The 16391-nt window shown below is 41.5% G+C and overlaps 2 protein-coding genes across 2 annotated transcripts in view; both read left to right on the top strand.

The window, feature by feature from the left end:
* Window positions 1-9833, top strand: part of LOC104281557 (rap guanine nucleotide exchange factor 5-like) — a 40743-nt gene extending 30910 nt beyond the window's left edge. The window contains exons 7-9 of the mRNA XM_009879577.1: window positions 3540-3616; window positions 9282-9407; window positions 9789-9833. Of these exons, the coding sequence (XP_009877879.1) occupies window positions 3540-3616; window positions 9282-9407; window positions 9789-9833 (248 nt within the window). The remainder of the gene's footprint in view (window positions 1-3539; window positions 3617-9281; window positions 9408-9788) is intronic.
* A 1408-nt stretch (window positions 9834-11241) lies between these two features.
* Window positions 11242-16391, top strand: part of LOC104281558 (rap guanine nucleotide exchange factor 5-like) — an 89690-nt gene continuing 84540 nt past the window's right edge. The window contains exon 1 of the mRNA XM_009879578.1: window positions 11242-11284. Coding sequence (XP_009877880.1) covers window positions 11242-11284 — 43 coding nt within the window. The remainder of the gene's footprint in view (window positions 11285-16391) is intronic.

The following is a 16391-nucleotide window of genomic DNA, read 5'->3' on the forward strand; positions in this document are numbered from 1 at the left end:
TATTTTATAGACAAAACACATAGCAACCTTTTCATACAGAAACCAAGAAAATATACTTAAGGGTTCTTATTAGTCCGTGTGGCCACTTCAGCCTTCAAGGGACTACGTTCTTGTGATGGAAAAAAATGTATGAGATGGTGTGATTCTTTGAGTATTGCTTCCTGTGTGTAGTTAAATGCTTCAATTGTGGCTGGTTCTTATGGGTTTGGATAAGAGGCAGAGAAGACACAAAAATCAAGTTTGTGATGGAAATTTCATGAAATAGAGGCCTACTGTTCCCTCTCTCCCAAGAGGGTTGCGAGAACGTCAGTGTGAGGTCTGGGATTTTTTTCTTTTCCTTTAAGAAAATATTTACTGGTTCTTTTCTACATTCCTTACACAGTCTAAACAACATTGAAGCCAAGGAGAGCTGGGTTTGGATTATGAACTTTTTTAGCTTTTTTAGAGTTGAGCTGTGAAACTGCTGATAAAAACAGCTTCTTTCTTTCTTTGCTTCTTTCTTTCTTTCTTTCTTTTTTTTTTTCTCAAGGCCAAAGGGTTTAGGGTACATCTAAACCGAGGTAATTTTCTCATCATCTTTAAAGTTGCTCATGCCAAAACTGTTCAAAACCCGAGGATGCCTGTATCCATTGGGGTTGTGGACACCTACCCTCTTTCTCTTTCCTTTTGTGCCAGGTAAAAGATATTACTGCCCTCAGCTGTGGGTGTTTGCTGCTTGTCACTAGCTCCCCGGCCACTAATCTGCCATCCCAGCCAGGTTAGCAACAGCGTGCTGCTCCTTGAAGGGTCCGCCTGTTTGCTTTGGTTGAAGATGCTCTGGGGTGTTTGCCCTGGCACTGGGCAGGGAAGGGGACACTTGTAACAGAGGCCGGTGACAAGAAGACGGTTGGCAGCCACTAACCTTTTCCCCTGGCGCAGCTGTTTGCGGAGCGCCCATCTGCTCAGGCTTGTCGGAAAAGCTGGCTGGATCAATGTAAATCACTTAAACCTGGACCCGTGGTCTTGTTACTAGCAAGGTGCCACTCCTTTAAATACCGTGATTAATAGCCAGCGTCTGTGGGGATATTTTGCCCATCAGTGGCTACAGCAAATTGATTTTAGGAGAAATCAGAAAATTGAAAGGAGAGTTGGGGAAATGTTGTGTTTCTGCTAACGCAGCCACAGACTTAAGCAATTCACCATTGCTTAAATGATCATTTTTTACCATTCGTTAATGCCTTCTGGCATTGCAACGTTCCCGTCTCATGCCGGTTGTTCTGACTAGCGTTTGGCCAATGAGTGTCCTGAATGCTCTGTGTCTCCCTCGGCAGCAGTGAGAGTCATGCACGTGCTGGGGGGTGCAAGAGGAGGATGCAGCTCTTGGGAAGGAAGGCTGGGAGGTGGGTTACAAGGGAAAGGGGTGCAGAGAACCCCCAGCCTGGCTGGATGGAGCAGGTTGCCTTGGGAAGCCCTGACCTGCCCTAGGAAAGCAGGGGCCACGTGGGGCTATTGGGCAATCAAGTTGGTGACTGCTTCATTGGGTTGTTACTTTTCCAACCTGGGGCAGAAATATGCCACAACGTCCCAAGCACATTTTGGTTTTGCCAAGCTTTAAGTGCTGCTGGGATATAACCCCCGTTATACACGCTCTCTGTTATGGCTTAGACTGACCCTGTGTTTTCAGCATTCACCTTGAATTTCAAAGGTTGGCTGGTAAAGTGATGCCAGCAAACCCACTAGTGAAGATTTATGCCAGACCTCTGTTTTCCTTTGATAATGGATTAAAAAAGATCCCTGGGTGGAATAAACTGTATTGAAAAAATTACTTTTTTCCCCCCCCTTTTATTATTACATTTTTATTACCTATTTTTTCCTTCTTTTTCTGGATAGCATAACTGTGGGGGAAGAAAGAAGAATTATACCCTATATGGCATAGCAATATCAGCAGAAATCCTGCAGTAAAAAGAAAATAAGGCTATATTCTTTATTTTAGAGGTGAAGAACCGTCTAAAGTTACTTTTCTTTTAAGCTGCTGGATGCTGCCTAAAGGTTAGGCTGCTTTTTGTCTGCAGCAGACCCAGAGCACCCACGCACATAGACACACCAAGCTAGACCTCATGGCTCAAATTATGTGTATTAACTCAGCCATGGTAACCTGGCTGTATGACTAAAGATTCGTGCTGAGGGTTGAGAAGAGTCCAGGTGAGGGTGGCTGGTGACGGTAGTACTGCTACCTATCAGCCCTTCTTCTGCTCCCTCAACAGCTGATTTTTTCATCAATCAAATCCTGGGTTGCCTCAGCTCACAGGCATAGTTTTAAGGCAAAACAGGACTGGTGATCCTTGTCTGAAAACGCCGTGCTGTGGCTGTTTGGATGCAGCCTGATGACCAGCTGAGGTACCCAGGCTGAAGGAGAGAGGAGGTGGACAGGAGGAAGCACACAAGCGGAACCCTCCTGCCCATCCATCACAGCCATGAGCCTGGCGTTATTCAGGAAATGGATTTGCCAACTCTACCGCTTCAAGGACGCTTTTGTTGTCACAACTGCTATGGCTACACTGGCAAATCATTCAATGTGTACACAAGGTCAATGATATTTGAGTATGGTCCTTGTAAGTAAATGAGTACAGTATAAAGTAAAGTCACTTTGCATGTGTTTCACTGGGTTTGACCCTCCTAACCTGCCATGTGTCACGTTTCAGAATGTCAGAGGGCTTAGTGTCCCACCAAAATACAGCAGGTGGGTGTGTTGATGGGAAGGGTATCTTGGGCTAAAGATAGTAAAACTACCTATAGGTGTAGCTGTTTGCAATACAGAAGTCTGATGTGTGCCTTCAAAAGTGGTCCTTGTTTCTTTAGCTAGGTAAACTGATAAAAAATGAGGTTTTGAACCTTCTGGAGATTACAAGTTTGATCCAAAAACTTTTTTCTTTAAAGTCTGGCAAAAATTGCTGGTGTTAAGCAATGTTAATTGAGCTAAGCTACTGGTTTCTCTTATCGTGGCAGCAGCAAATAACTTTCAACGGAACGTCTTCTGCTACCCTTTATTTCTGAAGATGACTTTCATGGATAGTGGTGGTGTTTGTTAAGATTGAGATCACTTTGCTTAAAAAGAATTTTCCAAGTCTGAGGTGAGGGATAAATCTGCTTATTTTGTTTAGTCTGAATTGACCTTCTGCAATATAATGAAAGTAAAGGGAGGTCTAATTTTTTTGTTCTTTATGAGTCACCAGGTCTTGTTATAATGTATGGAAAAGTGGAATTTCCTTAAATGTCACCATTTTATCAGGACTAACAGTAGCAGTAATATAACTATTTAGTACTGCTTTTTAATGCCTGGGAAAAATAAGGTATACCTTATTTAGGATTTGTCCAAACCCATTAAGGTTTACCTTACAGGATTTGTCCAAAACCACTCAAGGAGTTAACCTCGTTCCACGTTTAGCTTTCTAGTTTCTTGAATGGTCATCCTATTTGATCTAACCAGGGCTATGCTGCTTTGCTGCTTCTTGTGATTTAAACATGCCTGCTTCCAATATATTCCCTCTTTCTTATTTTAGCAATTCATCAAAATGAAGAAAACAGCAGTCAAGAAATAAGAGGACTAGAAGAGCTCAAGGATACCTCTGCTGCTCAGGTAAATGTGTAAGATTAATGGTGTCTTGGGAACTTTTTCAGATCTACAAGTTGAAGGATCTGCTTTCAATAGCTCTGGGAAATGGATTTTCCTTGATGTTCTGCACAGGGAGCCCGTAGGAAGGAGAAAGTCTGCTGGATCTTGTCTTATGTAACTATTTAGAATAAGATTGATGATTACTCTGGGAATTAATCCCATGATGTAGCAATCGGACAGCATTCTTCAACTATCTCTCTGCTCTTTTCAGATAATACACATAGCATATACCAGATGTGAAAATAAAATGAGATGTGTTTTAGGAGGCAAGGGCATGTGGCATTTTGATTGAATTTTAATCACTGTAAGCAGACATGCAATGAAATGAGGATAGTTATTAGTCACTCGAGTGTAAGCAACAAGCTTTTTCTTTCCTTCCCTAAATGCCCTTATTTACAACCAAAGCATACTTCTACGTATTGCTCAGAAGAAACTTAACTGCCTTTTAGAATATTTTATTGTGGAATTGCTTACCCTTTTTAATGCTGTGAATCTTTTTTGATTAATCTCCAGTTCATTCAATCATTCAGTTCATGCATTCAAACTGTGCAAGTGTAACTATATTGCTCATTGTATTGGTACTGATTATTGCTTTTAATTTAAAATTGCTTTCTCCCAGTCTTGACTGTTCTTTTTTTATATTCCCCTTGCAAATCTTACGTTCCCCACCAGTTGCCACCTTTTCTCCTTCCTATATATGCAACTCGCAGTTCATGTCTCTGATTGATCTCCTAACACCTTGCCCTCTAAAAAGCTGTGTGTGAGCAAGGCAGGGTTTGCACTGATGTCTCAGAGCAAGTCGAGCTGAAGGGGGACAAGCCATGTAGCCAAGTCAGCAGTACCTGTATCTTTCTAAAAGTGGGGGCTGTCTGGACCACAGTGAGCCCAGGAGAGGCTGTAGCAGACCTGGGCCATGGCAGACACCTGGAGAGTGCAGGCAGATTTGGGGACGATGCAGATACACCTACTCCGTCAGTCTGTAACTGGGCTTTTCTAGCATACTCTTCAGAGTCATGCTCAAGCAAGATGTTTGGAAATGGCCTGCTCTTTTCTTAATTGCATACAGTTTCAAATCTATTTAAAAAACCCCAAAGTGTAGTAGGAGCCCTAATGTGTGAAAATTCTGTTACCGGACTTTGATTCATAATTCACATCAGTGTGGAGTTGAGGATCAGTCTTCTAGAGCTCAGCTGTGCATTACAGAGCTATAGAAAAGACCCAGGGGGAAATACGGCCCCCACTGCACAAGAAATCTGGCTTTCTGTTTTCTTTTTCAGGTTTCATATATGCTCAGTTCTACTTGATTGTTGTAGTTGTTATTTTTTGAAAATGTTTGTTCACATTTATGTCAGAGATGTAAAAAGAAAGACGATGACATGCATGCTCAAAGCTCCTAAGATTACATCTTACAGCTAGTAAGATTACACGGACAGATTATAAACACCGGTAAGAATTTATTATTGGGATATTGATTTGCTCAGCTTTTATTTGGCTGGAAATCAGCTTCTAAAATTTTAAAGAATTTGAAACACATTTAAGATCAAACAAATATTAAGTGAGCAGTTAAGAAAAGCGTTCAAGTGCCCAACTGGGAGGAGATCAGGAGGGTTATCAAAGCAGCTGTTGCTCCAAATTGTTTGTCAGTGCCATAAAGACACCATCCTATAAACACCAAATACAGTTTGATTTAAGGGTGTGAAGGATTTTTTTTTTTTTTTGCCTTTAGTGAGGCTGTGCATGTGACTGGAGCAAAGCAAATAATCTTTTGAGGCAGTGGCATATGGTTTGAAGTTTTCAGGTTGCTCAAAGATGAAGCCTGTAATAATTATGTTGTCTTCACCAGACACAGAAGGAGACAGAGGTGCAGTAGGAAAAAACCAAACCACCACAAACCTCTTCTGTTAGCAGAGTTGAAGGGTGTGGTGCCTGCTCTAAACACCGCTCTGCGGGCCAGAGGCCTGACTTATATTGGATTTAGTTGACAAAACTGGTAGAAGTGGGCATAAAATTCAGTACAGGGATTTTTAAAAGTGGGCATGCTGTAATCGGTGTAAATAAAGTGAATAAAAAAATCCCATCCTGTCTGCCTAGGGATGTCTTAATTCACCACCGTGTCACTGCTAGCATATTCATTTATGGCCTTTGCAGAGGGAGTATTTTCCAATGGGTGTGCTGAAACAGAAAATGTGTTGTCAGCGTCTTTGCTTTTCCAGCCTCAGTAGTGACTAATTTACTTTCCTTCCCATTAAACTTTTTTATTTCATTTCAAATATTGCATAAACACCTTTAATTATAGTAATTTTGGGCCGTGAATGGTAGTAAAGCTTTACCATAAAGCTCCTACGTTCTTTTATCATTCATTAAATTAAAGCCAGTTAAAATATGCAACTTGGTGATTTTCACCTTCACATAAGTTAGTACTTGTATCTCTGTTGGTGTACATGAATTAGAGGACTAAGCACAAACATTTGGGCACGCAGGATTTTGGAGGGTGTGTGCCTGCACAAAATACAAATCAAAATTGCACTTTGCAAGTAGGACGACTTGCCTTTACCCTTTTGTCTAACGGCTTCAAAGGTATTGCTTGCAAATTAAATTTATATTGACAAGTGAAAATGACCAGTAATATGAAGCTCTAGCAACATCTTCCCAACCAGCTTTTAGAAGCAGTCATCAATTAATTAATTAGTTGACCTGGATGCTTTCTGGTAAGTATTTAGCAGAAAGATTTATAGTGGAAAGTCAGCATAATTGAGGAAATCAGAATTAAAGGTGAGTGATTCATATTTTTTCTTCTTAATTACGAAAAAGCATGTTTAGCCTTTTGTATTTCAAGTGCATTCTTTACTCCCAGAGCCAAGCATGTACAATTAACTTAATAATAACTTAGCCCTCCCATAAATTTTTTAGTTGACATTTTATCCTCTGTAAACCCAATAAAATAAATACTTTTTTCACGTTCTCTGCAATTCTTTAAGTTAAAGAAGAGTTGGGGAGAAAGGGAACATGTTAAAAAGTAAGATTTTTGTCTTGGTGGTTATTTGAAACAGGACAATACGATTCTTTAATGAAACTGCCAATTTGAATACAGACCACATTCGTGGCAGGGCTAATGCGCTTGTATCTGGACTTACTTCTTCCCTGGGGTGCTCATCCGTGCAGAAAGCAATAATGCGCTCTGTCTGAACGCAGACAGAGGGCAACGGGTGAAAGAGAGCAAGGCCCATGTGTTCAAAAAGTTGTCTTTCTCTGGGATGTCTCTTCCACTTGAACATACTGAAGCCAGCTGTTACCCCAAAGCTGAAGTCCCCCTTCCTCATCTTAACGTAAGTGGTTTTAAGCATTGGGCTTTACTTTGTACGCTGAGGATCAATAAGTATTTGTTCAGCAGAGTGAACACTGCATTTCTGTTGATGTCCATCTGATGTTTGAAAAACAGGGACGCATAACCGTCTATGCCACTCGTAGGTCATGGTCTGACTTGTCTGGGTGCAACTTGAAGGTGTGAAAAGTGGCTCCACAGTACTAAGATCCCAGATCCAGGGAGACTGTAAATCTTTATAGTATCAAAGCTATAATAGGCTATAACACTTTGAGTTGTCCTTAGCCTACAAGCCTGGGGGGATTACAGTGCACAGATGTTATACTCTCTGCCAGAAGCATCCTGAAGCCATGAAATAAGCAGGTTTGGCTCTAGTTGATGTCCCCAAGCCATCACAGTGTTGTGAAGTGCAGATGTCAGACCTCAGCCAAATCTGTGATGATTGCCTAGGTTCCCTGTGGAAATTACTGGAAAAAAGGGAGAATTTTAGGAAACAACTCATCTGACCATTTTTAAATGTCTACTGTCAAGTAAAAAAAAATTGTCTCAAGTATCTCTTTTTCTCTATTGATTAAATGAGTCTGGACAACTGGTTCAGTATATTCTTCCACATTTGATAAAATCAGTCTCGCTCCTGATCTGCAGGTGATAATGGTGTGTCAGAACTGGTTTATAAATCCATGTCCTGGATTTAGAAGATAAGGAGCTAATCTCATAGAAAATGTAAGGACCTTCAGATGAGGTGCTGCAGTTTCTTATTTTCTTGGTGGATTACTGACCTTGAAACCAGTGCGGAGGTTCCTTCTCTGGGAAAGCTGGGTTCCTCAGGAGGCTGGGGTCTAAGCGCAGGACATGCAAAGCACAGGCTGTATCTAAAATTCTTCCTTTCTCCAGAACACAAGTGCTTGATGCAGGCCTGTGAGGAGATGCCTTCATCCAGGCTGGAGGAATGTAGGGATATAAAAATTTCTTTCAAATAATTCAGTAAGAATGATGTAAGGATGTGGTTGTTGGACCTATTTTTTTCCATCAGCATTAAAGCACTTATTCAGAAAGTGGATTTATTTTCCTCCTCAGCTGAAGAAACCTTAACCCACATTTCCTTCTTCCTTGGAGAAACCAGCAGACTGTAGGATGGTTTGGGCAAGTGCTTTTTACATCTTCAGCTGTCGTGGGCAGGAGTTTCTCAAGGCCAAAGGGTTAGAGCCAGCATTTTACTATGGGTTAGTGGTCAGGGCATCCCTGGCTTTTCATCCTGACTCACAAGAGGTTTTGTGAATTTTGGAGCAGATACTGACTCAATTAAACTCAGGAAGATTAGTAGAAAGAAAAGGGTGGAGGAAGTGGGGAAAAAGGTTTATTTGCAGATTGCTTTTAAAGTCCTATAGCAATACCACAGGCATGCCACATGCCTGGCCCTCCCATGGGATGTGCTGTTCCCATCAGGAAACATCTGGGCTAATAAACGTGTGGTATCGTTGAGGCAGGTCTCGGTTACGCAGAGGCTCTGTCCCTGACCAAGTCATGGACAGTGATATTAGCCACTGACTTTGCAAGGAGCAATTTAGCCGTCATCAGCTAACTTTGTGATGCGTCTGGTGTGCCTGTGTGCAAGCATGAATCTGTCTTTATATAAATGTGGCATTTGTATAAAACAACCAGTGCTGAATGTTTTGAGGAAACACTATCGGCATAGCTTGAACAACTGGCAGAACCTTAGCCAAAAAAATAGTTCTAACATTGTTTTTAAAGCAAATCTTATTTTCTTCCCTAAACAAAATCGGGAGATATAAATTTGTTATTTACAGGATAAATAAATGGGGCGCAACTGCCTTTTAACTCTTGAGGCTTGCATACGTGAAAAATGCCGAGGGAGCAGAGGGAGTTGTAGCCTGTTATTTTTAGGAGTGCCTTGTGTTGCGCTTCATTCTTTTTCCAGGGCTGTTCCTGGCTAACTTTCCCATGAGTTTTTAACCTCTTGCTCTTGTTCTCTTATGTAACAGGAAACAGGCTGACAGGAACAAATAAAACACAGCGTATCTGATAGTTGCACTCAGAGGAGCGGTTGATTTAGTTAGCCCTGCCTTCGTTCCTCCAAAGTAGATACATTTGGAGATTCAGATGTGCCTCAGCTCCTCTCCATTTTTTTCCCAGGAAGCAGCGACTCGTTTGTGTTCAGGCAGCGGCACTGAAGTACTGCAAATATGAGAAAACAGATGCATTTCTTTTAAGGTTGAAATTTGTGGCGGTGTCATGTCCTGGGATTGCGGATTTAAGTATCTGTTTGCTCTTTCTCCCACCCTTAAGGCAGGGGTTCTGTGCAAGCTCCAGGGAAGAGATGACATCGGACGGATTGAGCTGGTCCAGAAGCTGGCGAGAGAAAACTGCCAGTTTTTGCAGGCGGATAGAAAACCACTGGAGAAGGCAGAACAAGTAAGACATTTCTTGTTTGGGTTGCTTGTTTCTTTCTGGTAGGGGAGGGAGATTTAGGTCACAAAACTGAAATAGCAAAGCTGGTGGTCAGAATCCAGGGCACACATTAGTCATGGAGCTGTAGCTGCTCTCCTCTGGCATTTACATTTCTCTGAAGTGCGTTCAGTTCGATAGTTGTCAACACACTTAAATTATTATGTTGTCATTAACTGTCAGTTACTGTTATTAATATCTTACACACATAGGAAATAACAGATGATTTCAGGGTGCTTTCTACCAAATTCTTGTTGGTGATTATGAAATATTTGGGTTTTAGGGTGTATTTAAATAATGTATAAGGTATATGAGTGCTTAAAGTGCCTACCTTAAACTGTCCTAAAGAAAATTACTTTGCTGCCGGTATATTTGGATGCAGGCATTGGCTAGAGCTTTTTAGTGGGAATTAGAAAGAATGGTCTGGGCAGGGAATTCAGCAGTTTCTTAAAAAACAATGTGTTTTCCACCAAAAGTTACACTGCAGAAAGCATCATTCTGTTAGTTGCTTCTGAAAGCCCTTATTCAGATGTTAATAACTGGATTGAAAATGCACTAAAACTTGACTGCTCTGCTTATAGCACAATGTATCCTAATTTTGTTCTCCTGGTGAAGATTTCTATTCTGATTGCATATTCATCTAAAGGTTCCCAGATAATAACTGCAAGAAACAACAAAAATCCCACCTAGTCCTCATGTGTCTTGCTATAATGTATATATAATTTATTCCATTTTCTGCTCACTGGACAGTAGAAAAAAGGCATGTACTTTAGAAAAGAAATACTTTTCAGCTCATCTGCAAGCTTATTCGTACTGAAGTCAGGCTGCATAAAGGAAAAGAGAAAGATGAAATCTTATTTCAGAGCTTCATGCTGTTTTGTTTGGCAGTGCATAAGATCTAGTCTGGTGTAGTTAAATATGTAATTGTATCAGTAGGTGTGCAAGAGGGAGGAGGGTAATTAGCCAGGCTCAAATCCCTGAGATTGAATTGTTTCTCAGCAGAACCACTAGCCGTGGACATCTGGCAGAATTTCCATATATCTTTAAACCGTATCAGCAAAGCGCAATTAAAAGTTTAGGTGCTTAAGTAAAGAAGATATTAAGCCAGGGAAGGTTTCTAATTGTGTTTCAGGATTTGGAAGCAAGATTTCAGATGCTGTGGGCATGGGGGAGAGGGGAATGTCGGGACTGATACTCCAAAAATCCAGTGGATGTTTTTGCTGCTTACTCTGGTCACTGCGAAGGGTGATGTTGTGTCAGCTGCAGCTCTGTAGCTGCACAGATTACAGTACAGTTCCAAAAATGGAAAGGAAAGGAGTGCTCAGCTTTTCTTCTCCTTTGAAAAGTATGGTACTGAGCAATTGCTGCTATTTAGGAGATGAGTGACTTCAGTTTAGCAGCAGCTACAGCAAGCTGCTCGTATCCATGCTGAGCCCTGTAACGCAGCAGTTACTGGTCTCCGTCAAGGATGTGCCTTTAGACCTAGGAGGGGACAGGAAAGAGAAATGACGCCTGAGAGACTGCAGAAGCCCAGGTCACTCCTCCTGTGCCCTTTATTTCTGGGTGGGGAGCGTCTTACAGCTAGCGCTGGCAATAACAGGTTATGGTGTGCTCCCCCCACCCTGTTCTGCACGTTGCTGGTTGTTGTAGGGTTGGGGGTGACATGGCTCTGCCCGACGGTCCAGGCAGCCCGTGCCCAGATGTGAGTGAGTCTCACACTCCTCGGTGTGGGTGTATTTGCTAAGCCCTCAACCAGTTCTAGATTGCACTAGGAACAGTCACCAAGAAGGCATTGTCGAACATGGGCAAGGTCTGTCATAGGGTTCTCAGTTTAGCTGACTCGGGTAATTTACTTTCACTGGAAAAAAAACCCCATGCTTTGCTGTGGTGGGGGCAGTGGGTCGCATACGTTCAGGAAGCTGTGAGCTTCCATCCCTTCCTCTCCCTCCCTTCCTCCTGTATGGTCCGAGAGCTGCTCTGGTGCGTGTGCAGGTGGCAGGATTTGCCTGGCCGGGCAGAGTTAGCTGCTCCCGGTGGCTGTTCCCTCCCTTCTCCGAGGAGAAAAGCAGCAGGCTGGATTGCAATGAGCACCGCTCACATGCGGGCTTTCGGACCTTCCCATCTCATCCTGCTGCTACAGAAGTGATGGCAGATTCATTGGCATCGGCTTACTGCCCAGTCCCTTGTGCTCATCGTAAATGTCAGAGGAACAGCATGTTCAGGGTGTGGTGTCCTTACAAAATGATGTGTAGCATGCCTGTCCTTTTTTTTATTATTATTATTTTTAAAAGCATGGCTTACTCTTACATTACTTTCTTAGAAACACAGGGTAATGGGCACTTGATGTAGGCAGGAAAATGGAGCAGCTCTGCCTGTTCTCCACAGGACCCTTATTTCTCTTTAAGTATTCCTGCACTAAAGCTTTCACCAGCTCTCCCTCCTGGGGGGGCTCAAACTGTGCTTTCATGGATGATCTGCCATCCTCAAAGGGATAGCGTTCAGTCTGTAAATGAGATGCCTGAACACCCTGCCAGGCTCCTCTCCCCCCACTTGGAGAGCCAGCTAGCCGGGCTGGCCTCCTGGCAGCCCACCTCAAAGCAGAAATGCTGCTGGTTTGCAGGGCTGCGTGTGTCAGTCACGCTGGGGCGGTGTCGCGGTTCGGGCCTGGGGGCTTTGTCACCCCCCTGGAAGTAAAGCTGTTTTGTCGAAGATGCCCAAGGGGGAATTTTTGCTTGGGGCAGCATTCAGGTTTGTTCTCCTCTAGGAATACGCAAAAAAACCCTCAACTTGAGCGGAAGATTAGAATTGTGCATATACATAATTCCTCTCTACATATACTGTGTCTGACGTGCCTAATGGGAAACAGAGTTGGGACTCCTCTGGTGCTACCCACTGTTTTTCTAAAGCGCATCTCTTCAGATGAGTACAACCTCACACAGTTTTCCAGCATTAACAGCAAACACAAATGTGGTATGATTGGGCTTCGCTGGTTCTTGTACTTTCCTTTGAAGAAGGAAGAGCTCTCAGCCTAACTGAAGAATTTGGTACCCAACAACCCCAGTATCTTTTTTCCTGTACAGTGAATGAGGCGTGGAGCGCAATGAGGAGCTAGGCTGTGAGGAGGGCTGATGAGCCCTCCTATCATTCAAATAAATAATCACCGTCTTCACCTGAGTTTGAGGACAGAACTTAGTGACTCACGTAGGAAAGGTAGACGACATGTGGATGCACAAGAGACTGGTCTTTCAGAGGTTTTTGGGCAGATAAAGTACCTAAAGGTATTCTTCAAGGTATGGTGTTGGAGGTCTGTGGCCCACAATGGGCAGGTGAAGCATGGGTTGGTTTGGGTCACTGCTACAGAAAGAGACAAAATACAGTTATTTTTTCTCAGAGAAAGCAGATGGTCTGGATGAGGGGAAAATATGTGGCAGCTGAGTGGTTCACTGGAGGAAAGCTCGGTTTGGAACTATGGTGGGAAAGAGAAGGGTTTCCTTCAGTTTGGATGTGTTCTGGAGGGTGTAAAATTGGGGTGTATATATGCAATGATCTTGTACGTGCATATGTTTTTACTTCGTACTTTGTGTACCCAAGTCAGAAAGTCCATACTGCTTTTGTTTCAGGTTTCTGGTATGCTATCGTTTATTTTCAACATTTATGGTCTGAATAAAAGTGTTCTGAAAAAGTCCTGCAACTTAAAAAGTTTTGTGCTTAAACTCTTATCATATGTGAGCTGCTTATTTGGTTTTGGCACTGCAAGCTTGCTGTGACCAGGTTAGACTGGTATACTGGAATTGGTGTTCCTCTGTAGTACACAGTGCCAGATTCCCCTCTGGTGAATGTAATGTTTGCAAAGTGCTCTAACTGTAATGGTGCTCACAGACTTGTAGAGGAAAACAAAAACTAAATTATAGTGATTTTTTTCCCCCACTCCCACTTGCTAATGTGTTAGGATAAGGTTCTTAATTAAGGCACTGAACCTGCCATGTATGTTAGGTTTCCTAGAACTTCGGTTTTGCTAGTAAGTAGATAGTAAATAGTAGTAAATAAGCTTCTAAATAGGCAGATAAGCTGCTTCTCTGTGCTGTTGCATTCCTACAATGAGATTCAATGTATTGACAAATAAATAAAATGAAATGGTTGTCTAAAATGCAGAGAAATTATTTTAGTATCAAATGTGGGCTAGAGTAAAAATAACCATGCAAGCTTGCAGTTCTAATTTTATCATTGCATGCAAATCACGCTCATAAGCCTAGAGAAATGTAAAACTGAATATTTGTATTTTTATGTTATTTAAATATTGCATTCCCTTAAAACAATTGCTTTGACAGAAAATAGATGAAAAATCTGTATTGAAATGTTCGGCTATAAAAAGAGAAGTTTGCTTACTGTTAACATTAATTATAATATAGAAAGCAAGGTCTGTAGGTAAAGCCATTTGAAGTAATTTGTCATAGCTTTTTTTTGCTCAAGCATACATTTGAGATGCATTTGAGGCATATTTGCACTAAACCATATTTTTTTGGAACTCCTTTTAAGCAACTACAACTCAATTAAATAATACCTTTGTAACAGATGTGATACTGTTTGTACAGTGTTTCCACTTATTATTCCAATGAAGCGTTGCATTCATTAAGAAAATCACGGCTGTTTACAGTGTTCTTGTCTTAGCAATAACATAAAAGTGCTTTTCACCTCAGCAACATGGAGAGAATATTCTTTAGATTATTGTACCGTTTTCATAGTCAGATCAACTGAACCAGTTGACACTAATGTTCAAAGGAAATGTAAGATTCTCTAATGTGTTCATTAGAGAACTAAAGAATATGAATTTCTTTATTCAACTATATAAACTATATTCTAGGCTGGGGCTCTTCCAGTATTTCCATGCATCAGTGTGGAGAGGAATGTTTCCTAAATCCACTTTGTAATCCCTTTACAGATTAATGTATATATTAATTAGAGTTACATACTGGTTAAAAGTATAGAAGTACATACATCTTGAATATATTGATTGTGTGACTTAGCCAGTTTGAGATGAAAGAGATATATTATAGGGGGGCAGGTGTGTTTTCAGAAGGACAACTGATACTGAAGAACAGTTTTGTTAATTTACTAGGTACTAACTTTTGTAATAAGTGGTCTCATTAAGAAGACAGATGATTTGCTCATTGAAGCAGGTTAGTGGTTGGGCTGAAGCTGTTAAAAGGCTTACAAAAGAAGATTAACGATTTAGAGCCTCGGGTTGTATAGATTACTCACGACCAAGGAATTTCTTGAGGAAATTCCAGCCATGACACATCAAGGTTATTTTAGGGTGCACCTACCTGTCCGGCTGGACACCTGCAAGGAGACAAGAATGAACATCAGGACGTGTCCAGAGCTGCATATTTTTTTTAGCTTGGCAAAGCCGTGGCCTTGTGCTGATGTACTGTTGAATTGATGGTCAGTAATCAGGACTTTGATGGAAGAATATCATTTAAAACTATGATGTCAAATGATATCTGAATGCAGTCAGTGACTGAAGTCTGTGCTTTACTTTCCAAAAAATCATCGCTGCTTTTGTTGTGTCTGCTCTGGCTGGGACAGATCTATTGGGTAGTTTGAGCGCAGATTTACTGCTTTTGGCTTTTGGAGGCTATTCTGCATCTCTTGCAGAACTGGGGATCAAGTGGACATGACTGTAGCACAGTAAATGTTTTTGCAGAAGCTTCTGCAGCTTGAATAGCTGTGAGGTGGTATAGATGTTTGAAGTCATTGAAACAGAATGGATTTAGCACGTCAGCACAGGAGTTTGCCATTTTCCATGAAGGGAACCTCTTAGATCTGCCATTGTTCACAGAAAGAGCTGTATCAGCGTAAGACGGTAGTTTGCAATTTTGAAATTTTGACTTAGTCTTCAAGTACAAGCCAAAAAAAAAAAAAAGTGTATCAATGAGGTTGTCAGTTTATACCTCTGTGTTGAGTAAGAGTAAGTAATTAAGAGGTAAGTACATGCTTGCTGTGGAGGTAACCTGAAGTTCAAGTCTCTGGTCTGAATCGGGAGGAACAGGGACTTGAGTCTAGTTCTGTCATGTTCTGGAGTGTCCTATTCCAGACGGTCGATCTTTCATCTGCTGGAATGAATGCATAGCCCTGGGTGATCACCTGTTCTTCATAAGTCAGCCTCTTTATCTTCTGAGAAGAAAAGGCTTCTGCAGGTCCTTGGATTATTTTTTTTTTTCAGTGAAGAACAGGCACAGGCTTCTTTTTGATATGGAAAAGTATGCCAGAGACAAGGATCCTCCTGCTCAGGTGTAGGACTGGAATCATTTGACTTGCTTGGGAAGACTTTGTTTCAGTCTCTTGCAACACTTTTGTTAAAATAATAAGAAAACTATTTTTATTTACTATATAGTTTTAAGAGGACAACTGTTCGTTTTGTTGAGTCTAATTAATGTGGTCAAAGTTTTGGAGGAGAAAGCCCTCTTGCCAGGAGTGCAAAATAGCCGTGAGATAGTATGGTCCTTCTTGCTGTACAAATGAAGAACTTGAGAGGAGTCATGGTTGTGCTTACATGATGTGTTGTGAGCATAGTATAGGAACACGTCAAGTGGGAAGCTCACTGTTTTCCTTTGAGTCAAGTTACATATTCCCATAATGCTTTCTTTCCTCCAGATGCTCGGCCTAGTGTTTAAAAGAAAAGAAAGCCTAATTTGCTCCTCTTTGATTTATTCTGTAACATTAAACTACTTTGTATAGAAGGAAATTCCACACACACATTTTGCTGGGCTTCCTTTGGTGTGGAACGGTGACTCATTCTTGTATGGGACAATACCTTAGCTACTGGGCTGAAAGGGGTAAAAAGGGCACATGGTATTTGGCAGGCTAAAACCTGGGAGCCAGAACATTGAATTTTTATTTTTGATTCCATCAGTTATTTTGACTCCATCAGTTATTTAATATGTAACCTTC

The sequence above is a fragment of the Charadrius vociferus genome, unplaced genomic scaffold (genome assembly GCF_000708025.1).
Source record: "Charadrius vociferus isolate BGI_N301 unplaced genomic scaffold, ASM70802v2 scaffold262, whole genome shotgun sequence".
NCBI lineage: Eukaryota > Metazoa > Chordata > Aves > Charadriiformes > Charadriidae > Charadrius > Charadrius vociferus.